At 42.1% G+C, this 25755-nt stretch overlaps 1 protein-coding gene across 1 annotated transcript in view; it reads right to left on the reverse strand.

Moving 5' to 3' along the window:
• Nucleotides 1–25755, reverse strand: part of LOC311233144 (cell adhesion molecule 2-like) — a 937635-nt gene that overhangs the window by 93328 nt on the left and 818552 nt on the right. Inside the window, exon 5 of the mRNA XM_084320035.1 lies at nucleotides 3733–3894. Coding sequence (XP_084176161.1) covers nucleotides 3733–3894 — 162 coding nt within the window. The remainder of the gene's footprint in view (nucleotides 1–3732; nucleotides 3895–25755) is intronic.

Here is a 25755-nt window from a genome sequence, read left to right on the forward strand (position 1 = left end):
GGCGGTAGTTGCCAGGGTCTAATTTACTGCCTTTTTTGTGCAGGGGTGCTACTCTCACAATTTTGAAGTCCTTGGGGACGTGTCCCTGTTTTATGGAGACGTTTATTATGTGTGTGATGACTGGGGTGATGGCGGCTGCTGAGTCTCTGAGGAATTTGGAGGGGATGTTGTCATGGCCAGTGGCCTTGTTAGGTTGGAGGGCACTCAGTTTTTTGAGTACCTCATCTGTTGTTACCATTTCCAGTTTTTCATATCTGGTCATTTTTTGCATGGTGTTATTCACTGTCAAAGATGCAAAGAAAAATCATAATTCATATTCTCCTTTGTTTCATCACAATTTAAGCAAGCCTAGTAATAGACACAATATTACTGACACTGGGAATACATTCACTGAGGTCCATAGATGTCCCTAGATACAAAGAACATGCAAATGGACCTTGTAGAAGTGGAGCAATATTCCATTTACTTGTATTTTAGGCGGATTTTCAGAAAATAGGGCTCCGAGCTTAAGAGGTTAATCATCTGCCCTTTATTAATTTGCTTAGACTTTTTGTACACATGATCGCAAGAAGATGCTGAATGAGCTCAGTGGCAATTTTTCAAGTCTGGTAAATTTAGCATGGTGTTATTCACCGTCAAAGATAAAAAGAAAAAAAAGGAAATAATATTTTTTTTATATTCTCCTTTGGTTCATTACAATTTACTCAAGCCTAGTAACAGACACAATATTTCTGACACTGGATATACATTCCATGAGATCCATAGATGTCCCTAGATACCAAGAACATGCAAATGGACCTTATAGAAGTGGAGCAATCTTCCATTTACTTGTATTTTTAGGCACATTTTCAGAAAATAGGGCTCGGGTTTAAGAGGTTAATGTTTGCCGGCATATTTTCGCATCACCAACAAAGTACCGGGTCCGTTGTCTCTTATTCAGATTTTCTGTCACTACATTATTTTACCGCCAATGAAAATCAGTTCACTACGCATGCTCAGACTGTTGTTCTATGTTATTTGAGATATCGCTTATCACCACCTACTGGCCTGGCATTATGTTGGAGCAATTTATATATGCGTTTCTGAATTTACATCTGGGCGGAGGTATTTTTTAAAACCCTGCCGTGTGGACAATGATTAAATTTTTTTTTTTTATTCTTTACATTTTTTTAATCTACTTTTTCTCCCATTTTCTATTTTTCTCCCATCTCAATTTCATATCGTCCAATTCTACCCTCCCCTGTCTCGAATGTTGTTAGGCCATGCCTCCCACAAGCTGGCTGCAATGTGGACTAAGCCTTACATCACGTGTCCCCTCCGGTACTCGAGGAAGCAGCAGTCGCATCTTTTCACCTGCACAGCGCGATCTCTCAGCGTCAGAGGTCTGCGTTTTTGGAGGGCACGCCGCCCCCGTTGCTTCCTGATTCTGCTGCGCAGGCGCACCAACCGACCTGTAGGAGTCGCTGTCTACAACGTCCGATCCCCACCCATCAGCTTCCCACCCCCCAATACTGCCAATTGTATTAGTATGCCAAGCTGATAGCAATGCGGAGAGCTGGGCTCGAACCCAGCGTCTCCTGCATTGGTGGTGAGCGCCTTGCCCACTGCACCACTTAGCCACGGTGACAATGATTTTTTTTAACCTCTTAACATTTGGCGTCCCACCGGTGGGACGTGTTGCACTCACGCACACTTCACGCCACTTTGCGCTTGTCTGCCGGCTCCGGGCTGCGTTTCCGATCATTCAATACATTGTTGGAAAGTTAAACTTCCCACCGTTCAATCAACACCACTCTCGACCAATTGTGTGCTTTCAGTCTCTAGTTACAAGACGAAACATCTGACAATCGTCATTTGACAAGCCATTCCGACAAGTGATCATGATTGACCGGTTGTGAACGGTCCTGAACGGACCAGTCATCTCTGATGGCGAAAACTATTGACCACCGTTTGAGCCAAAAAAAATTCTGGAGCCACCGCTATCCCACGTGGGGGCTGATCGCAATGAGAAAAACAAAGAAATTCAAGGAAGAAGGCTGACTTGGTGGCAGCGCGTTGTAAACAATGGGAGCAAACGGCCATTTTGGATACACACGTTACAAAAACCTTTGTAAAAAACAAATTTTGCATGGGATTATTATAATCCTTGGACCTGTATGACTATAAGACTTTAGGCGATGGAACAGTTATGTTTTCCAAAAACAGGCATCTGGCAATACATCAAAAGTAAGGAACAAATATTTTATTTCAGTGTGTTCAAACCTCTGTTTCTCAATTACATTAGAACTCAAAGTGTTTTTTCTTTATTGTGTAAGAAACTTCAGAAAGTTAACTTTCAAAAGAGACCAGACTCATGCATGTGCTATACGTATAACGTATAATAAATCACAGATTACTTTGGGTATGCAATCGCCAGGTGTTTGATGCAAAATGTGGGGTATGTTAACACTTTGACGACCGATGGGCTTAGTCTAATTAGTGGCTAGAGGACCGGGGAATGTAAACAAACATGTTGGTTTTCTAACAGCTATATCTATACTTTATAGTGTTGCTATCTGTCCATTCTCATTGTCAATTGAGTGCATAAACCGTCCCTTCAGAATGGCTTAAAGAGAAAAAAAATCCATCGGTAGGTTGTCATTTTATAGCGCCGTGAATATAAGCTTTATCGCAGATTTCGTATCATCTATTTTCTGGAAAGCTAGTTATAGAGCTAAAGGCTACTAACGTTATATTCAACGGCATTTCCGTTGTATATATGCTAATGAAATAACATAAACTGCTTATGATCCGGACTATCCCAGAGCGTCTATGGATGAAAGGGGGGCGGCGGGGGACGTCGATTAGTATTATTGATTACCAATACAGTGTCCGTGTAAGTAGCCACATTCACAGATCGATTGCGTTGCACAGCAAGCCTCCGATCCGGCTATAAATTAGGTGATAAATGTCTTACCGTCAGCCCGTGTGATACCCGGCAGCATTTCCCCGTTATCGATCGGCATCTGGTAGATCGATATGTCCATTGGTTGATGATAAATCCCCTTATTCCATGGTGAAATCTCCGCTTTGAAACGTGATACACGGTGCATGCTGTTGGTTTGTGATCAGAGTAATATGATACTCCGTTGGAGGGTAAAAAAAAAAATTCCATTCGCCCACAATGATACTGCAGTGGAGCGATGGCGCCCCTAAGAGGATCTGGCCGGTATTGCATGTTGCCGATTCCACAGAGGCGGGTAGATCTGCAGAGTCGATCTGGGATCTTGATACGGTTATTTATATGGAATAAAACAATAACAACTTGCCACGGCTATATACGTGCCTCTGGTCCACAACGCATGGCACCGAAACACGTATATATACGTGGCTGGTCCTTAAAGTGTTAACGGAGCGTGAAATGATCAGTTTTGAAAAATAGACAAAGAAGGTTCCTAATAACAGTCAACATGTCCATTGTCAACATGTCTGTTTGACTGCTTGTGTTGTTGTTGTTGTTGTCCCGTTGGACAACATTACAGCTGAGAGGAGCTATTGCCAAGAACAACACATGTCTCTCATCTGAATCTATCGGTATGATGCCAGATATTATAACTGGTATTACTGCACATGTTGGGTTCTGGGTTACCCATGTTTACATTATGTGTGCGTGTGTGTGTGTGTGTGTGTGTGTGTGTGTGTGTGTGTGTGTGTGTGTGTCTTGTCTGTCTGTCTGTCTGTGTGTGTACTCACAGTGGACCTCCAGTACTTCTGTGGCCTGCTGTGGTGACAGAACCAGCGCTACGTGGTCCACCTTGCAGGTGTAGGCGACTCCGTCATCGTTCCTGTCCACTTGCAGCTGCAGAGAACTCCGTACCGTGAAGGTTCTGCCACTGGCGTTCACCTCCTTCGCACCTGTGAGAGAGATAGTCACTTATTACACAGAACATTCAGCCGAAACTTAAAGGTTAGAGAAGTGGGCTTTTGCCCGGAAGGTCACCGATTCCATCCCCTAGACTGGTAGAAAAAATCTGGGCAGGGAAGTGAATGAATGTCCTATCCGCGTAAAGATTTTCCCTAACGCACTTTCAGTTCCGCGTTCGGGTTCCGCAATCTGATTGGCCACTGACGTTTCTTTCAGCGCCAATTGCGTTATGCCTAGTTCTGCCTCTAACAGCCTGCTAGCTAGCTAACGCCTAGTTCTATCACTGGTTAAGCTTGGCGACTCTTTCGAAGTTGGTTAAGGTTAGAGTTTGGAATCAGGGCTGGTGGTCTATCGCCCTGCTCTAAACCAAACTCTAACCTTAACCAACTTCGAAAGAGTCGCCAAGCTTAACCAGTGATAGAACTAGGCGTAACGCGATTGACGCTGAGAGAAACGTCAGTGGCCAATCAGATTGCGGAACCCGAACACGGAACTGAAAGTGCGTTAGGGAAAATCTTTACGCGTCCCATCCTTCAATACCACCTGCAGAAGTGCTCTTGAGCAAGGCACTTGAACCCCAACTGATCCAGTGGACTGTGGTTGTACTGGGCAGCTCCTAGTGGTCAACAGTGTCAGACTGTGGTTGTACTGGGCAGCTCCTAGTGGTCAACAGTGTCAGACTGGTTGTACTGGGCAGCTCCTAGTGGTCAACAGTGTCAGACTGTGGTTGTACTGGGCAGCTCCTAGTGGTCAACAGTGTCAGACTGTGGTTGTACTGGGCAGCTCCTAGTGGTCAACAGTGTCAGACTGGTTGTACTGGGCAGCTCCTAGTGGTCAACAGTGTCAGACTGGTTGTACTGGGCAGCACCTAGTGGTCAACAGCAGCAGACTGGTTCTACTGGGCAGCTCCTAGTGGTCAACACTGTCAGACTGTAGTTGTACTGGGCAGCTCCTAGTCGTCAACAGTGTCAGACTGGTTGTACTGGGAAGCTCCTAGTGGTCAACACTGTCAGACTGTAGTTGTACTTGGCAGCTCCTAGTGGTCAATAGTGTCAGACTGTGGTTGTACTGGGAAGCTCCTAGTGGTCAACAGTGTCAGACTGTGGTTGTACTGGGCAGCTCCTAGTGGTCAAGAGCATCAGACTGTGGTTGTACTGGGCAGCTCTTAGGTGTGAATGTGTGTAACTGTGTGAGTGTGAAGTTGAAAAAGAGCATCCATGAACCTGCCCTGGTAAATTAATGTTATACAAAAAAAACATTCATCCTGTTATGATGTCATTTGGGATGAACAGAAAACACTATGTCCACCTCTGACACCAAGTCTGGTTCCTCAGCTTTAAAGTATTGTCTGATACAGAGTATGGATCCGGTCTGTTGCATACTTTTTTACTTGTAGACATTAGGGAGGCTAGCTCACAAAATATTTTATATTTAAATATCTCTTCACCCTTAGCTTTTAATACATTCTGCCACTTAGATTAAATAGATCTAGACTGTGATTATCATATTGTAAATGAGGGCTATATTATTGTTTACGCTGCTATTTTTGTTGTATTGTTATTGTCTGCATTGCTTTTACCATTTAAAGGGGACCTGCATTGCCATTCCTAGCACTATTTGGGCAACTTTACAGTCTATTGAAGACATCTGTAAGTTAAAAAAAAAATGCATTGTTTTATATTTCTAATCAAGTACTCAAAACCATCATTTTTCAGCCTCAGGATTTCAGGCTGTTATGGCCTGGCTCCGCCCATAAGCACTTTGAGTGACAGTCAGCCCACACAGTCTGCGACTGGTAGACAGAGAGAGATAGAGAGAGAGAGAGAGAGAGAGAGAGAGAGAGAGAGGGGGGGTGGGGGAGAGAGAGAGAGAGAGAGAGAGAGAGAGAGAGAGAGCCATGTGTGCGTCCAGCAGACCAGGGGCTGTTGCACTGGAAAAAGACAGGCCGTTATTGATAAGGCCCCCCCCCTACCCTCTCTCCCTCCCTCCCTCCCTCTCTCTTCCTTTCTTTCTTTCACTCTCTCCCTCTGTATCATTCTGCTCTACGTGGGGCGGTGTTTCTGTGCGTGTCCCCTTCTCTCTCTCTCCCTCTCCCGTTCGGGGGGGGTGTGCCGCACGGCAGGGGGGGGGGGACGGACCTGCGCGCGGAGTGTTTGCACAGTGGTCTCTCTCTCTCTCTCTCCCTCTCTCTCTCTGTCTCTCCCTCTCTCTCTCCCTCTCTATCTCTCTCCCTCACAGAGTGCATGCAGAGGTGTCGAGTTTCACTCTGCCTCGCAGTATGAGAAAGTGGTTTCCACTTGCTGTGTAGTCTAGGTAGATTGTGGGCGGGCATTAGCTCCAACCACAGAGCCAATCGCATCACTGTCCGCTTACCCAGGACCCCGGTGACGTCACGATATGCCTCAAATCAGGATGACCTAATTAAATCTAGCAGGAAATTGTCTGAGCTGAATGAGAGCAATCCGCCAATATGGTATTTAGACACAAAAACACATTGATACTAACTCCTATTACTATAATACAATGCTAGAGACTGAAAAATGACATTTATAATGCATGTCACCTTTAAAAAAATCTTCTGTTTTATGCTCATTTTATGTCTATTTTACTGTATCTTCTGCTGTGAAGAATGTTGGGCTGCAATTATTGTATGAAAGGTGCTATACAATTATTATTATTATTATTATTATAATTATAATTATAATTATAATTATAATTATAATTATTATTATTATTATTATTATTATTATTATTATTATTATTATGACATATTGCATGAAAAGAAGGTAAACGCCACTTGCTGTCATTGTAAATAACGAGCCGTATTGTATGTTTTGTAAATTACAAGTTAAATGAATAAATCTCATATCTGAGTGTTGTCTTTGAATTGACCAACCGGCCACTGCAACAAATCCCAACCCCCTCCATGAGACTGCTGTTTCCATAGCAACAAACTTATGAGGCGGGTGAGTTCCCCTGCAGTGACGTTGCAAATGGTGAGATGAACAGGCTTATTAGTGTTTATCAAGTTAAACGGCATTATTTTATATACATTTCTGTTCGATTTAATTGACTTTCAATTCATGTTACTTATCCTACATTCCTTCAGGACAGGACTCTGCATACAGTGTTGTTGAGTTTATTGGCATAAACGGCAAATTTTTACAAATAGTACTTACTTTTAGAACTGTATACTGTAGTCATCTTTATTTTAGTCATCTTGTTTTATTCTATGGCAGAATTTATTGTATTTGTATCTTATTTTATCTGCACTGCACAATTTTAGAACTGTATATAGTAATCTTTATTTAGTCATCTTATTTTATTCTATGCTAAATGTATTGTATTTGTATCTTGTTTTATCTGCACTGCACACTTTTAGAACTGTATATAGTAATCTTTATTTTAGTCATCTTGTATTATTCTATGCTAAATTCATTGTATTTGTATCTTATTTTATTATTAAGAATCTAATGTATTAGACCATATAGAAGCTGCTACATGGTCGAGGACCACAATAAATAGAATTTCACTGTTCTTGCTGTAATGTACTGAAATAAGTGACAATAAAGAATCTGAATCTGAAAAAGATTGGGTTTTCTCTCAGGTCCCCTCTGTGTGACTCTCACTCTCTGGGTGAGCTGCCACACAAAGAGGCTGGTCTCTCGTCCTTTGCTGAATACCGAAGAGCTTACTCTCCTCCATCTGAATACCGAAGAGCATCCTCTCTCGTCCTTTGCTGAATACCGAAGAGCTTACTCTCCTCCATCTGAATACCGAAGAGCATACTCTCTCCTCCTATCTGAAATACCGAAGAGCTTACTCTCCTCCTATCTGAATACCGAAGAGCTTACTCTCCTCCTATCTGAATACCGAAGAGCTTACTCTCCTCCTAATCTGAATACCGAAGAGCATCCTCTCTCCTCCATCTGAATACCGAAGAGCATCCTCTCTCCTCCATCTGAATACCCGAAGAGCATCTCTCTCCTCCATCTGAATACTGAAGAGCGAATAGCATCCTCTCTCCTCCATCTGAATACTGAAGAGCGAATAGCATCCTCTCTCCTCCATCTGAATACTGAAGAGGTGAAATTAATCTCTCTCTCTCTCTCTCTCTCTCTCTCTCTCTCTCTCTCTCTCTCTTCTCTCCTCTCTCCTCTCTCTCTCTCTCTCTCTCTCTCTCTCTCTCTCTCTCTCTCTCTCTCTCTCTCTCTCTCTCTCTCTCTCTCTCTCTCTCTCTCTCTCTCTCTCTCTCTCTCTCTCCTCTCTCTCTCTCTCTCTCCTCTCTCTCCTCTCTCTCTCTCTCTCTCTCTCTCTCTCTCTCTCCTCTCTCTCTCTCTCTCTCTCTCTCTCTCTCAGTGGTGGCTGTTCCTAGGGCGCCACCCCCCCCCCTGGTGGAAAATGGTTTTGGATTTTTCTATAATAGTAGATTTCGACCGCTAAAAATATAATAACCATTTAAAAATAAATAATAATTACTCATTTTAAGTATGTTTGTGTTTAAAATGCACAATAACGTGTAATATATAAAATATAAATCATTGTTTGTGCGTCCTGTTCATCCCCTCTCTCTTCTGGGACGCTAGAAATATCGGCCCCACTGACTGGCGCAGCCAATTGAAAAATGCACAGCGCAACATAAATGCACCTAGCAACTAAATTTAGCCAATCAGCGTCTTCAAATATGATGCCTGAAGGGCGCTTTTTCTAGCGCCCCAAGCAGAGTCATTGGTGTGTTAGGGGGGGGGGGGGGGCCTGATGACGACAACAATGATCGACGCAGGGACTCAAGACGAGACAGGATTACAGTTGTTGTCATAATAATCACAAGATACATTCAGACATCAGTGTTGGATCTAACAAAATGGATTTATATGGACATATTTATGGAAAGTTCAAGCCCGGGCCACAAAGCTTCTCAAAGGGTTAGCGTCATGGCTCCTCCAATTCGCGATGTTCTACCAGCAGAAAAAAATCCCTTTCTGGCACATCAAGTTCAACACAACCTCGGTTCTCCTAGATTTAGGTATACGGATGCCATCTAACTAAATACCTAGCTAATCTAGCTAACTAAAATGTTGACACTTATACGTAATATCTCTCATCTTCTTTAAATGCATGACGTGTATGTGTGTGCATGGGTATACTTATTAAATGCTTCGCAGCTCCTGAGCAGCATAAGCCCTGTAGCTGAATAAGCCTCATAGCAGCAGCTCCTGAACAGAACAAGCTGTGGAAATATTTTCAGGCTTGAGAATATTCAGTTGACTTTGTGCTTATTTCATAATATATATATTATTTAATTGGGAACATTGACTTAAGTTAAAGGTTATTGGGAAATAGTATTAAGGTAAAATCATTATCATATATATTTGGGGACATTGTATAGGTGGGTTTTTCTTTTGAATAGATTGAGTGGCTTTTAGGCCAAGGTTAAATGGGCCCTTGTCTCCTGAAAGGTGGCTGGTCTGTCCAGGATCGGACACTTGTGCATTTTCTTGTTACATGACTCTACACATCCCGAGGACCCTGTCCGAGCTGGATCATATGGGAAAGGGCACAGGTGTCTCATATTGGATTGGTCAGCAAGCAAAGACGCCCTACGTCAGACGAGTATATCAGACAATAGAATAGAGGGAACAAGAAAACTTCTTTTCCTCTCTGCTATGCTGCATTGTTGTCAAAAAGCCTGTTGTGATCCATGGACCAACCGATGATTAATGTAATTATTATTTCTGATTGTTCAATAAATGCAAGACATATTGACTACCCACAAAGCCATGTAGCAGCAGCTCCTGTGCAGAATAAGCCCTGTAGCAGAATAAGCCCTGTAGCAGCAGTCCCTGACAGAATAAGCCCTGTAGCAGTAGGTCCTGACAGAATAAGCCCTGTAGCAGCAGCCCCTGACAGAATAAGCCCTGTAGCAGTAGGTCCTGACAGAATAAGCCCTGTAGCAGCAGCTCCTGACAGAATAAGCCCTGTAGCAGCAGCCCCTGACAGAATAAGCCCTGTAGCAGCAGCTCCTGACAGAATAAGCCCTGTAGCAGTAGGTCCTGACAGAATAAGCTCTGTAGCAGTAGGTCCTGACAGAATAAGCTCTGTAGCAGCAGCTCCTGACAGAATAAGCTCCTGACAGAATAAGCCCTGTAGCAGCAGCTCCTGACAGAATAAGCCCTGTAGCAGCAGCCCCTGACAGAATAAGCCCTGTAGCAGCAGCTCCTGACAGAATAAGCCCTGTAGCAGTAGGTCCTGACAGAATAAGCTCTGTAGCAGTAGGTCCTGACAGAATAAGCCCTGTAGCAGCAGCCCCTGACAGAATAAGCCCTGTAGCAGCAGCTCCTGACAGAATAAGCCCTGTAGCAGTAGGTCCTGACAGAATAAGCTCTGTAGCAGCAGCTCCTGACAGAATAAGCTCCTGACAGAATAAGCCCTGTAGCAGCAGCTCCTGACAGAATAAGCCCTGTAGCAGCAGCTCCTGACAGAATAAGCCCTGTAGCAGCAGCTCCTGACAGAATAAGCCCTGTAGCAGCAGCCCATGACAGAATAAGCCTTGTAGCAGTAGCTCCTGACAGAATAAGCTCTGTAGCAGCAGCTCCTGACAAAATAAGCCCTGTAGCAGCAGCAGCCCCTGACAGAATAAGCCCTGTAGCAGTAGCTCCTGAGAGAGGCCTGGAGATTCCTGGGAGCCAGACAGACTGAGGCACAGCAGGCTTCAATCTGGACTCGGTGACCATGTGTGGTCTGGTGAGTATGGGCAGGGGTGTAAAAAGTACCCAGAAATGATGCACATCTGAGCCACTAGGGGTCGCCAAAGTGCCAGTGGGCAAATCGTCCTAAAGGTTAAGTGAAAGTATGGGTACCGTCTCAAAATCGTAATCAAGTAAAAGTCAGAGTATCTGGCTAAAAACACACTTGAGTAAAAGTAAAAAGGTTTCTACTTTTAAATGTACTTAAGTACTCAAAAGTAAAAGTAAAAACTTTTTTCTGACTGTCTATTCTTCTGATAGCAGGTGTTTAATCAAGGATCCTCGCTTTCTAGTCTTGCACAAGGACCAATCAGCATGGGTATGGGCGGGTTCATTTTCCATTGATGGGGATTTTATTGGCTGTTTTTAAATAAAGTGCGGCCGCAGGATTAATAACGTTAACATTAGTTCGGCCAGAGAAACAAATATACTAATTAAAATAGTTGGACCTGCGAGATTTGTACTTTTTAATGTGCATTTTAAATGTGAGTGAGTAAAAAGTATGTTTTTTTCCTCTGAAATCTAATTGAGTAAAAGTACAAGTATACAAACCTAATAATACTCGAGTAAAGTACAAATCCCCAAAAACAGTACTTAAGTATTGTAAGAAGTACTTTACACCCCTGCTCACTAGTACAGTGGAGAAACTATATCTGTTACATCTCTCTCTACTCAAAAGGAGCAAACAGGCCCGGTGGAGCTGGAGGGAACCAGAGATTGCATTGAATAAATGTGAATCAGAGGTCCGTCTGCGACACAAAATGGGGCCTTTCCGGCGAGTCAGAGAGGTAAAGTGGCTATTTACGCTGATTAGAAGTGATTGGAGAATGAGAATGATTAGTTGTCTGTAATGACACACCTGCTGTGTGGTGAGATTTGGATTCAGCAGTTCATTAAATTAACCTCTCTCATAAAACTGTTCTACAAAGCCCAAATGTCTCTGTTGATAGGATTACATTGGACTTCGTTCTTGAACGCAGTTATGAAAAAGTTACAAAGAAATGTCTTCACATTGAATAAATAAATAAGCACTAAACTCAATCACATGGATATAGCCATAGTGGAATATGGACACATCTACATTCTGCTCTCAGCACATCCCATTCATTTAATGTAGGCTATATATTTGCCATTTAATAGTCTTGTTAGCTATTTTATTTATATATTTAATTTTTTTGTATTGCTTAGTATGCACATTGTAAGAGCCAGTGGAGAAACATTTCACTGCTTAGCTTTTATCGGTGTGTCTCTGGTATCCATTACATATTTACAAAGTCTCGCTCCTATTAGAGCCGCTAATAACTCCAGTCTTGGTAGCGTCACCTTCTTCAAAGGGGCTACTTTTGTTTTGGCGCATATTAAAGTGCAGGTGCTTTCATCGTTCCCAACCGTGCGTAAATAGCCTACGGCGCAGTACGCGGTTTCACTGGCATCGCAGAATACATGGAGTTGTCGCTCTGAGATTGAACTCGGGGGTTCCAGTGTCGTAGGATCTGGGAATGACCATAGTCTTGACAGTTTGTAACTCTCCATACCATTCTTTCCATTTCAGTTTTAAATCGGTGGGCAAGTCATCATCCCACTCTAGGCCTCATTCCCATGTTTCCTGGAATAGTCGCTTGGCCCTCACCGTGAATGGTGACAGGAACCCGATAGGGTCGAATAGGCTGTTTGCAGGACTGTTCTCTTTGTGCATTTTGTAGTTTTTGATTCTCGTAGAATACTTGTCAGATCAAACATGAAATCGTCCGATGTCGTTCTCCACATCATCCCCAGAACTTTGACTGGAGCATTCTGGTCCACTTTCGGTTCCTGTAGTTTGTTCTGTAGTTCAGGCGAATTAGTTTTCCATTTGCACATCTTCATCGCAGCCTTGTCCATGATCATTTTGGATTATTTATTACCTTTTTCTGGTCGCGCAGGACCGACAGCATTTTCTTGGCCAAGCAGAACCGACAGAGGAGAGAGGGAGAAACGGGAGGAGAAGAGGGGAAGACATGCGGCATATGGTCACCGGGTCTGGGAAACGAACCCGGGACGACTGCTTCGCGACTCAGCGCGCTATGTGGTGTGCTACTGGAGCGCCCCATTGTTTTGGATTCTTTATACAACTTGTATGCATCTGGGGTAGGCAATTAAGTTTGGCCGAGGGCCAACTTTTTTCCAAGCCATTGTATGGGGGGCCGGAAACAAAAACAATGGCTAATTTAATATATTGATAGTGAAAATGTTTTACTCTGTGACAGACCACCTTATAACTAAGACATACATTTGTGGCAGAGGCAGAGAATGGACAAAATAAACAAGCTGCATAGGTGGCATAATAAACTGTAAACGACATACACATTTGCACTGAACATTATACCTTTGTCTTTTTGCCATTTTATTGCAACACACCGACATCTAAGAAGGGAGATCCCCCCTTGAATGGCCCTTCTAAGGTTTCTCTCCTCCACACTGCCTGTGGAGCATTTTCTCCTATTGTTAGGTTTTAGTGAGTTTTTCCTTACCTTCGCGTGGGGTATGTCTGGGAGTGCTTGCATTCTTTAATTTATTTGCATTTATTTTAAATTTTTGGACCTTATGGTGTTCTTGTTCTGTTCTTGACTTATTGTTATGTTTCTTCTTGACTTGTTTAAAACCTGTTCCACCCCAGGTGAAAATCTGCATAAAATGTATACCTAGGTAAATGGAATATTGCTCCACTTCTACAAGGGCTATTTGCATATTCTTGGTATCTAGGAACATCTATGGACCTCAATGAATGTATTCTCAGTGTCAGAAATATTGTGTCTATTACTAGGCTTGCTTAAATTCTGATGAAACAAAGGAAAATATGAATTATGATTTTTCTTTTCATCTTTGACAGTGAATAAAACCATGATAATAATGACCAAACTTAAAAAACTGCCACTGAGCTAATTCAGTACCCTCTTGAGATCATGTGTACAAAAGATCTAAGGAAATTAATAAAGGGAAGATGATAAATTTGAAGGTTTTGTATATACAGTACTGAATTCTCCCATCCGGACCAATGCAATTTGAAATATTATTATAGAATATAGAATATATGCTTATACATTACCTTATTATAGCCAATTCGCACATTTATATATATATACATATAGTATCTTTCAAATGGCCGAGTTCAATTTGGATATAGTATCACCAGGCATGCGTAATAACATATACAGATATTTAATGTAATCGACTGTACTTTTTTATTTCTCCCACAGTGTAATCATTCTGTAACTAATTTCAGATCTAATTCTTCCTACATGATTACAATAGTGTGGAGAAACTGACTGCGTTTCAATATTTGTCAAAAACGTTACCTTTTGTAGCTTATTATCGCGAATCATAACAATTATTGATATGATTTCTTCAGAACGCCGAACTTTGAACGTCCATAGCAGACCACAGGAAGTGTCGTTTTGAGAAATTCCAACACTGGCAGATAGCTGGCGAGGCGATCTTCAAAATGGCCGCAAAAAAACTACAATTCCCATGGTTCAACATTTCCATTTTCGGTTCCGCGTCAAAAACGCGACTGAAAAATAAAACCTTAAAATGATAAAAACTCACTTTTAACCTATTGCTAAACTATTGCCAACCTAACGTTTTACATTCTACATGTATTTGTGACATAGTAGTGATAATAATACTTGAAAACGTTTGATTTTAAAAATGCAAATTTATTGCATCACTCATAAAAATATTAATATATGATAATAATGTCAAAAAGGGGTCGGTACCGACCCCGTGGGGGGGAACAGGTTAAAGAAGACGTGTACGGCCCATGGGGACATTAACGTGTGTTGTCGGGCCTTACAAATAAATTTGATTTGATTTTGATTTGATTATAAAACCAGAGACAAGCGCCTCTCTCTTATCGGTCTATCTTACATTACGTGCAACCAGCCCGTCTATCTGACAGCCCTTTCTGTGGAGCGCACTGGACTATTGAGAAACAATAGGACATTTCCATTGGTTCTCCTAGTCCACGTGACCATTTCTAGCATTTCCATTGGCTATAGTGACAGACATAGATATATGATAAATGAATAGATACAGCGGATTAGATGCCGTCCAGAGAAAACAACCAATCTAGATATTTCAAGATTCTATGCTTAACATCCGCGCATTCTCTGAGAGATGCACAACATTTTTAGATAACAATCGATTCGGATACAATAAAGCAAGTCTTTATCACAAACAAATCCAAAGATATTTAATATTTTACAAAACATGTCTAGTGTTGCGCCCGGCTTTAGAGGGTTAAAGCCTAATTGTATTTTTTATTTAGTTAATAAATGTCTTGTTGTAATTCCTTATAATGTAGCGCATCTTGTTGAAGCAGATTCAGCTTTTTTTGCTCTGATTTGACTTCAGTTTAATTGCATTGTTACTGTTCACATGTGTGGTGCCGTCAGTCATATATAAGTAAAGATAAAGTTTGAATGACTTATTGAACTGGTGTTTTAATTTCACACCACACTGCTTGTTTGTTATTTCAGCACCAGGCGTTGTCCACCGACTTTTTTCATGTTGAGCAAGCGATACATTGTACCTCGCTGCCTACCTGTTATTCACTCTCAACATGGATAAAACAAAGTATAATAAGCATTCTTTAGGTGGTGGTAGTTTCTCTATTTGGACATTATAGCTAACATATAGCCTAGCCTAGTTGGTCGAAATATTAAAAAAATATATATATTTATTTGGAAATAATCTGAGGGGCCAGATATTATTGCTGGCGGGCCAATTTCGGCCCGCGGACTGCCTATTGCCGACCTGTTTACTGTACCTGCTCAATTTATGAAATCATCCACATATAGAGTTTCTCTTAATGCTTTTACCGTAGAGGGGTACGTTGACTCCAATCCCTCCAGATGATGTCTGATAGTTGCTGACAGCAGAAATGGGCTGGCAGTTGCGCAAAATGGAACCCTTGTCATCCTCATTATGCACTGTTCGTTTCCATTCTCTGAATGAGGAGCATTGTCTGTCCACAGGAACCTCAGTGAGTCTCTATCTGTCCGGTTTATTGAGATTTGTAGAAAAGCCTTTTCTGAAAGCAATTTTTTGTTGCCTGAATTTCAATAGAACACTCAATAAATCAGGGTTCAAGTTGGGGCTAGTTAGTAGACAGTCATTAAGTGAGTCACTGTTTCCATCATGTGACGACGCATCGAATACAATCCTGACTTTCGTCGTTGCGCGTTCCTCCTTTACAATAGCATGATGTGGCATGTAGTACAATGGGTTACAGGTAGTCTTGGTTTTGACTGGTTCAATGATTCTCTTCTCCAAGTAGTCATCGATCACCTCACTGTATCTTGTGAAGAGTTTACCATCATATTTTAATCTTCTCATCAGACGTTGAAACCGGTTCTCTGCAATTCTGTAGTTGGATGACAGTTTCAAAGTCTCTGTGCGCCATGGTAGTTGCACTTCATAACGTTCTCCGTTGTGCGTAATTGTTTCTTTGAATTGTTTCAGGGCATTTTCATCATTGGCACTCAACTTTGTTTCCGTTTCAGGGTTGATTCCCAGGGATTCGAGCTCCCAGAATGAGTGCAACTGTTCAGACAGCATTTTGTTATTTACATTGGCATGCATCACTCCAACGTTGGTTATGGTGCCGACGTGCATTGCAGTTACCGTGCCTTGAATGAGCCATCCGAAGCTGCTCTCAGCTGCCACTAGTCCGTCCTGTAGTCTTTCAATCTTTCCAGAGACCACTTTCCAATAGTAGTCGGATCCGATTAATATTTCCACATCTTGGTTTTCCATTCCGTGAACCTTTACGTCGGCCAACAGCATTCCTTTTCCTTCCATCTCCGTGTGTAATGGCTCTCCGGGTACACTCATTGTGACATGCACACTTGTGGTGATTCCAATAATTCAATTTCTCACATCGGATAGTTTTGCCCGTACTTTGTTGCAATACACTCGTTTTGGTTGTAGGCTACCAAACGTGTGTAATTGTATTATCTCGGAGCTTATCACCGGTAGATTTAGTTTGTGTGACAATTCCGTTCTTATAAAGCTCTGTTGACTCCCACCGTCCAACAGGCATGTGGTCAATTTACTCCTGATTGCGTTTTGGCTAACCAACCACACTGCCGCTGTTTGGAGTAAAACATTGCTGTTATTGCCCGAGTTAAATCCGACGGTAGTATCAGTTTGTAGGTTGTTGCGCTACACGCAATCTTGGATCATAGGGGCGCATATCGTTCGGCTGAGTGCACACTACTTTGTGGTGTCGCCGGCCACACCTCTCGCATGAAACCTGCGCCTTACAAGTTCTGGCCATATGTCTTGTCCCCAAACACACAAAACTTTGTTGCAAAATATGCAGTTCTGTGGTGCTCCCGTATACAATGCAGCGGTAGACACTCTATAGGCTGCGGTAGGCCTATGTCTTTGCTCATATTTCGGGTGGTCAATTTGCAGGTTCAGATCAATCACGTTGGCCGTTCTTTCTCGGCTTTCAACTTCTCTTTTCAAGAATTTCATTAAGTCCTCTACTTCCAACATGTCGTCTTCCTCTCTTTGACGACTGAACGCAAGCGTTTCATTAGGATAGGGCAGAGTAGGCTACCATACATTTCAGATACGACTTTAAGCGCTGACAGACTTCTGACTTGTATTTCGATCTCATCATATAGTTTTCGTAGGGTGACGGTGTCATTTGCACGTTTAACCGGGGTCAAGTTTAATAACTTATTCATATGGGCATTGATTAAAAGATCCTTTCGGCCAAATCTGTTTTCCAACATTTTAATCGCAGCATCATAGTTTATCGGTTAATGCGAGACCCGTGATTGAGTTTGCAGCCCTTCCTGTGAGGTAGGACTTCAGGTAATTAAACTCATCAGCTTTGCTGAGGTCTGGGTTCCTATGAACCGCCATGTCGAACTGGCTCCAGAATGTTTGCCATAGGCTAACTTCTCCGTTGAATTTGTCAATGATCAGTCTTGGGAGTTTGACTGCGAAACCATGTCCCTTGTTGAAGCCCACTGATGAACGTAGGGTGACCAGACGTCACGCATTGCGCGTGATTGTACAGCATTCCTGTCTCCTTTCACGCGTCACGCATATTGAGACCATGTCCCTCATGATTGGTTGTCATCCGCGCTAACGCCCCCCCCCCCCCCCCCCCCCCCAGCCAATGTGAAAGAACCTCTATGCGTCGCGTAACGTACTAGTATCTGACCGCGAGTGACACCGCATCCTGGGCATCCAGCCCAGGCGACATGACAAGTCCCAACGGCGCATTTCTGGAGACTAATGTTATGTTTTGACAACAGATGTTTTGACAAATTGCTTGTATTGCCACCCATACTTGCAAATGTTTTATTGCACTTGTGGCAACGTGCGTTGTCTTCGTTTTGTTCTCTCCGCCATGATAATAATAATAACAATGAGCTCATTGTTATTATTATTATTATCATGGCGGAAAGAACAATGAGCGCAGAGCTCGGTCTGTGTCCTCAGCGTTTCAAGCGCTTCAGACCGAGCTCTGCGCTCATTGTTATTATTATTATTATCATGGCGGAGAGAACAATGAGCGCAGAGCTCGGTCTGTGTCCTCAGCGTTTCAAGCGTTTCAGACCGAGCTCTGCGCTCATTGTTATTATTATTATTATCATGGCGGAGAGAACAATGAGCGCAGAGCTCGGTCTGTGTCCTCAGCGTTTCAAGCGCTTCAGACCGAGCTCTGCGCTCATTGTTATTATTATTATTATCATGGCGGAGAGAACAATGAGCGCAGAGCTCGGTCTGTGTCCTCAGCGTTTCAAGCGCTTCAGACCGAGCTCTGCGCTCATTGTTATTATTATTATTATCATGGCGGAAATATATTTGAAAGATGACAGCCCACCCCACGCCTCCTCCCTCTCCCTCCACCACCAGCCTCCCAGCCAAGCCAAGTCCCTTCACCCTAGCAGCTAGGAGGGGGGCGTACTAGCGTAGGTCAGTGGCCAATCAGAGCGCAAAACGGGAATCCGGAAACACGAACGCGTTGGTAAAAGCATAGACGCGACAGGGACAGTCCACCAAAAAAAGGGGAGGGAGCTGCACTGGGGGGGGGGTGTCCCACATTGTCCCTCACAAACATACCCTTTGTCCCACATTTGGTTTATTGGGATCTGGTCACCCTAGATGAACGGTCATCGTCTTTTCTTCTCATATATTTTTTCAGTTTGGTTTTGCGCACACATATATCCTCTTCATATCGTTGCACACCCTCAAGTTCATCTTCAAAATCCTCTTCCTCAATTCCGTCTTCAATTTCTATGTTCAAGCCTTTCAATGCAATTTCTTTTTCCAAAAGCATGTCCAACATTTATTCATAATCCACGTCCACGTCTTCTAATGACACTTGTGTCTTCTCATCTATCACATTGATCAACTTTGTTATTGCAGTCCTTACCACTCCCCTTTTCAGAAGTAGTTTCTTTAGTTGTGTCTTGGACATCGCTGCTGGAGGCTTGGCCATGTCTGTACATTCCTTGATCCTTCTTTGTCTTCAAAGCACTTCTTTTCTTTGTTATTTTCCCTGGTTTCGGCACCAGCTTCTATTGCAAAGATGAAACAGGGAATGTCCAGTCGTTGGTTTTCTTTTGAATCAATTCTTCAGTTATTTTATTTTCTATTAGTTTTACAATTTCTAGTTCAGTTCTTTCACCATCAAAGTCAATTCCCATTCTGCCTGCTTGAGGAGCCGCACAAACACATCACAGCTGTTTCTAATACAACAATCAGTAGATCACATGCAGTTCAGAGCAGCACCCGCTGTCTCTGGCAGGAGCTGTCCGGTGCTGAGTGGTGCTGAAAGACAGATATGTTAGTGTAGGCCAACACGCAGTGCTACTTTCAACTCCATTAAAGCAAAATAAAACAAATAAAACAAAACGTTATCAACAACTAAACTATGTGTGTATATTTTATATACTTTACAAGCCTGCAATGAAAGTGTATCTTATCTATCTATAATAGTTACAACAGTACTGGTATCAAATCAAATCAAATAAAATATATTTGTAAGGCCCGACAACACACGTTAATGTCCCCATGGGCCGGACACGTCTTCTTTAAACAAGTCAAGAAGAAACATCACAATAAATCAAGAACAACGCAAAAACACCATAAAGTCCAAACATTTTAAATAAAATAAAATAAAATAAATGCAACACTCCCAGACATACCCCACGCGAAGGTAAGGAAAAACTCACTAAAACCTAGCAATAGGAAAAAATGCACCACAGGCAATGTGGAGGAGAGAAACCTTAGATGGGCCGTTCAAGGGGGGATCTCCCTTCTTACAGTAGATGTCGGTGATAGTAGTGTTACAATAAAACAGGCAAAACAGTTGGTAAGCATGCACTCATATGCGTAATGAAACACAGATAAGTGCGGTATGAGGACCACATGTCCGGGTACTATCCACCTTGGACCTTTTAGCCTCTGGGACATACCAGGGGAGCTAGGACACAGGGTGGGCATGCCACAGCCATCCATCAGCCGCGGCCTCCAGAGTCATGGATGGAATCATAGAACTGGTCACACAATACATCCAATTCCCATATACTGAACAACAGACCCCAGTCAGGAGAGCATTCCATGCCATTGTTGGTCTGCCCAACACCATCAGCTAAATTGACTGCACGCATATGTGCATCAAGGCAACCTCCCCAGATGCGTTTCCATATCTCAACAGAAAGCAATACCACTCCATCAACTTTCAAATCATCTGCACGGCCCAGAACCACCTGTTCAACGTGGTCTCCCGCTTCCCAGGAGGTGCACATGACTCCTACACCTTACAGAACAGCTCTGTGGGTGTGCACCTCAAGCAATGAGACGCTGGGAGACGTATGGCTAATTGGTAAGTAACTGTGCAAAATGAATAGTTCCAGCAACATCTTTTTTTTCAACTTTTCTTTTTACAACATACAAAATTATAAAGCACTTATTTTGTAAGTTACATTCAAGTTAGAGTCCCACAGAGCTTGTCCTGTACCGAAACAAGCCTGTAACAAAAGCAAACAGAAGACAAGAGTAAAACAATACAGTGACATGTGAGCTTTCTTTAATTTATAAATGTGACATCCTGTTCTGGTTCCATTCTGGGGTGTCATTCACTTTTCTTTTATATTCAACCCATTTCTCCCATTTTGACCGAAATTCTCCTCCTGCACCCTCAATATGTGTGTAAATCTTTTCATGTCATATATTTCCTCTACTACACCCAGCCACTGTTCTTTTGTATCTGGATCCACTTTGTACCATGCTCTTGTTATTGTTTTCTTACTGGCTACCAGTAGTATCTTTACCAGGTATTTGTACTCTCCTTGTATGTTTTCCTGTGTCAGATTCCCCAGATATAGCACCAAGTCCATCTTAGGCACTTCATATTCCCTTTAATGTCTGAGAGGAGGAGGACGAGGGATGTCCTGTCTGCATAACTACTGAGACTCTGCCGTCAAAACACTTAGAGGCGGTTACTCAGAACACTGAGCTATGGAAGTTCTCTCTGTTCTTTCTGCACACACTCTGCTGTGATTGGCTGAGTCGCTCCATATGCAAGTGACGGATTATCTTTATTTATTCACCTTTAATCAGGGACGGTGATCAGAAGAACATTCCTTTGTCTGAGAGCAGAAGTAAAACTTTTTATTGTTATTCCACTGCCTGCAAACAGTGTGTGTGTGTGTGTGTGTGTGTGTGTGTGTGTGTGTGTGTGTGTGTGTGTGTGTGTATGTGTGTGTGTGTGTGTGTGTGTGTGTTAGGGTAACAGCGTTAGCAAACTAGTATTCTAGCACAGTCAAACTGTCATTCATGTTCCTCATTATCGTGTGTGTGTGATGACATTCAGTAGGCCATACATTATTATTATTTATTTATTATATCGTGAGCACACACACACACACACGCACACACACACACACACACACACTAACCTAAGATTGTGATGCTGTATTAAACAGTTGATTAGACACGAATTAGAACCATGTCGGAGGTGACAACGTGGTCGCGGCATCATGTTCATCGGTATGTTACCAGGCCACTTTCATAGAAGCGACCTTGGGTTCTATGAAAGGCGTTATATAAATTTGATCTATTATTTTATTATTATTACTGTAGGTGGAAATTATCACAAGCAAGTTCTGAGCAGTGTCTATGTCCTCCCAACTGGAGCAGTGAGAACATTATAGAACATTACATTACATTACATTACATTACAGTATAGAGAGCAGCTCCCACAAGCAGGCTAATGATATGCATACATGCACACTAGGGATGAGCCAGAATCTAAATAGGAATTCCGGAAAGCATGGATAATGAGATGGACAGAAATATTAATATTATTATTCAGGGGAAAAAATAATTCTAGACGCACCATCTGTTCGCCGTCAAAAACGACCTGTAGGCCCTGCCATCAAACCTATCTGTAGGAATGCCCTCTCTCTTCGCTTGGACCCACAGAACTTAGTTAGTAATTATATTGAAAGTTGTACGTCAAAGGAGATAAAGACAAAGGCTGGTATTTTCTCTGGTTCTCTCTCGTATCTCAGCTGCTCCATGAGAGCAAGGTTGGAGACCTATTTCAGAACCAACCCGAGACGCACAGCACGCTCCCCACCTCTCCTCTCCTACGTTACCTGAAGAGCAGCCATCAATTACACCAATTCCAGGAATATATATATATATTGTGGCAGACCGACAGGCATAGTTCTGGAGGGCCACTATATCTCGGCCAAGGTACTGGGGCATATGCCCATATAAGGAAGTCCGAGGAGACTCCTGGCAGAGCAAGGCGCATTAGCGCCGATGCAGCGCACCTGTTACAGACGCGCACAGGAGACAGGTGAGCTAAATCAAAGCACAATTAAGCGGGATAGAAAATGGAGACAGAAAGAAGGAAGCATTGGAGTAGCTAAGGTCGAAACCTGGGAGTGGAAGAAGGAGAGAAGTAAGTGACGAGGAGAGATAGAGAGAAGAGGAGGATATTATTGGCTGTGTGACCCAATAAAAAAAATCACACATTTTATTGCATGTCGCAGCACTTTGCTCTAGTCTGTCGGCTCCAGGCTGTGTTTTCGCCGATCAACCAATACGTTATTGGAAAGTTGAATTTGCCGCCTTTCGATTGTCACCATAAGTTAACCTGTTGCATGCTTTGGGTCTCGAGTTAGAAGATGAAACATCCGGCAAGCATCATTTGACAAGCCGCTCGGACGAGTGACGACGTCCGATTGTGAACGGTCCTGAACTGACCAGTGACCAGTCATCGCTGATGGTGAAAATCATTGACCGCCATTGTAGCCAAGGAGCGTCTGCTCTGAAAGCGATCCCAGACGGGCACTCAGAGTGGGGAAAGGTGACACAAGAAAACGAAGAAGTCCTTTGTTTAGACTCGAAAGGCTAAATAAAGGCAGTGGATGGCCATTTTGGATAATCACGCTGAATTATTGCGGTACACACATTACAAAAATCTTTTTCCGTGGGATTTTTATAAACTTTGGACCTGTATGACTAAGATTAAGAGGTTAAGCCCGGTCGGGCTCCAGACTAACTTTTTTCACCACCGTCCCAGAACCGTCCCGAAATACAGTTTTAACCGTCCCAAAGTTAATGTAAACTGTCCCAATTTTTTTTTAAATATATATAATCTATGAACGTCGATTTGATCATATGGGGACATATTTTGTGCTGATAATGGCACAGAGGGTGAGACCAACTGTGTACCGTACCTTTTGCTTATTGTAAGCACAAAGATAATAAGCAGCTATAACTAGAATGTGTCGATATACAGTTCCAATATACTAACATTACACTTCTGTGATTTAAATGTGTCCTTACCTTAGACTTGTACAGCACTTTGGTAAACTTTGTTGTTTTTAAATGTGCTCTATAAATAAAGTGGATTGGATTAATGAATTAAATAGCCCCTTTCGTGACTGTGACGCAGCCAACAAGGTTTCACTCGGCTGTGTGATTTAATTCAAGGTGGATCGCTGTTTGAACAACTTCAGATTTCATGGGAACTACCAATCCCCCAAATCAAGAATGTTTAAGATGAATGAAGTAAGATTTTGATTATTTGAAATATGGCCTGTGTAGACTAAACTATGCACAGAATTATGTCAGTCTACAAGGTCCGGATTCTACATGGTCCGGCAATGTAGACCTTGTAGACTCCACTACAGACCAATTATCAGTGAATGTTCATGCATTTTTAAGAAGGGCTACTTCCACAAAAAAAACAAAGAACTCACCAAAACATCTCAGTAGCACCTTATCTAAATGTTCTATTTCATATATGGAGATTCATATTTATTTATGTATTGCATGCATTTCTACATTTTATTTCCCATTTTGTTTATTCATCCCAGTATCTTTCTTTCTTATGTGTGGAATTCTACAAGGCATGTAGGTGTATATGTGTTTGACGATGATATCCTTCAAACAGGCAATAGTGATGATATAATTTGGGCAGTGCTGAGCTGGGTTACTTTCCTCCAGTGTATTTGTAATTTTTTTTTATATATATTTTTTTTTTAACTTCGATTTTTTTTTAATGTTCGAAGCTTGTGCCATCGAACGAAGCTTCGAAGCTTCGAAGTATTTAAGACAGCCCTAGATGTTACACATCTATGGATCGGGCCAAATCTACTCGTTCCAATGACAGAGTTCAATTTGTATTTAGTGTCACCAGGCGTACATGAAGAACCGAGAATGAAATCTACTGTATTTACAGTCAGCTTTTTATTTTTTTGACAGCTCCACCATTTTTAAACCAAATTCAACATTGATGGTTGCTAAATGTTCACAGAATGGAGACAAACTAACTGCACTCCAAACTATGCCAATAACGTTCAGTTTTGTGGTATATAATCCCGAGAAATAATAGAAATAAAAAGAATAATCAGGAAGTAATTTGCTGCCAGAAGGCTGGAGCACCCTAGGAGATGTAGTTTTTCTAAATGTCAATGCTCATTGAGAGCTCTGGATGCCCTGTGCTCATATGACTACAAATCATCATCATTCAGTGATTCAAAATGGCCAACCTCCACGAAGATATTTTCACATTTCAAAAACTAAAATCTCACTAATAACACTTTAACCTATTGGTAAACAAATGTATTGCTGAAAATATACACTATGACTGCTGTTGTGACATGGTTAGGATGTTTACTCTTGAATACGTTAATAAACGATAATTATGTCAGACAGTCTAGAGAGAATGGTTTATGATGTGATGTCATTTGCAGTCCGGTACCGCATGGGTGGAAGAGGTTAAGAAACTTCGGAATGTTACCTTTCAAAAAAGAAAAGGTCCTTTGCGCTATATATATAGCTGCAAACGTATGTATAATGTATGTTCATTGATTCACTTGTGTACCAAATCCATTTCGTAAAATTTTGCTTTTCGCATCAAATATTGATATGCGTTTAAAATGCGATTCATTAACTATAAAGTCTCGAATTAACCTGTTAAGCTGTAGCCCTATTTTCAGAAAATCCGCCTAAAAGTACATGCCCAAGTAAATGGAAGATTGGTCCACTTCTACAAGGTCGATTTCTGTTCTTCGTGTTCTTGGTATCTAGGAACATCTATGGACCTCAGGGAATGTATTCCCAGTCTCATCAATATTGTTGTCTGTTACTAGGCTTGAGTAAATTGTGATGAAACAAGGAGAATATAAATTATGATTTTTCGCTGGTGAATAACACCCTGTTAAAACTGGGGAATAAGAAATTTCGCTCACTGAGCTCATCCAGCACCTTCTTGAGATCAAGTCTACAAATAATCTAAGCAAATGAATAAAGGGAAGATGATTGAACAGAAGGATTTGTAGATACAGTACTGAATTATAATCCATTTGAATTATACATTCAAAATTGAATTATGAACTATAAATTACCTTATTATGGCCAGTGGTGCAGTGGTGATTTCATAAGGGATTGCACTGTATTTTAATGACGTCACGTGCACGCGCATGCACATGCTCCTGCGCATGCGCATAAATGTTCCCTCGCGAATAAAGACGATGCATAATTGCCTCTATGAATCGAATGTAACACATTTCA

The sequence above is a fragment of the Notolepis coatsorum genome, assembly GCF_963971535.1.
Source record: "Notolepis coatsorum genome assembly, chromosome: 8".
NCBI lineage: Eukaryota > Metazoa > Chordata > Actinopteri > Aulopiformes > Paralepididae > Notolepis > Notolepis coatsorum.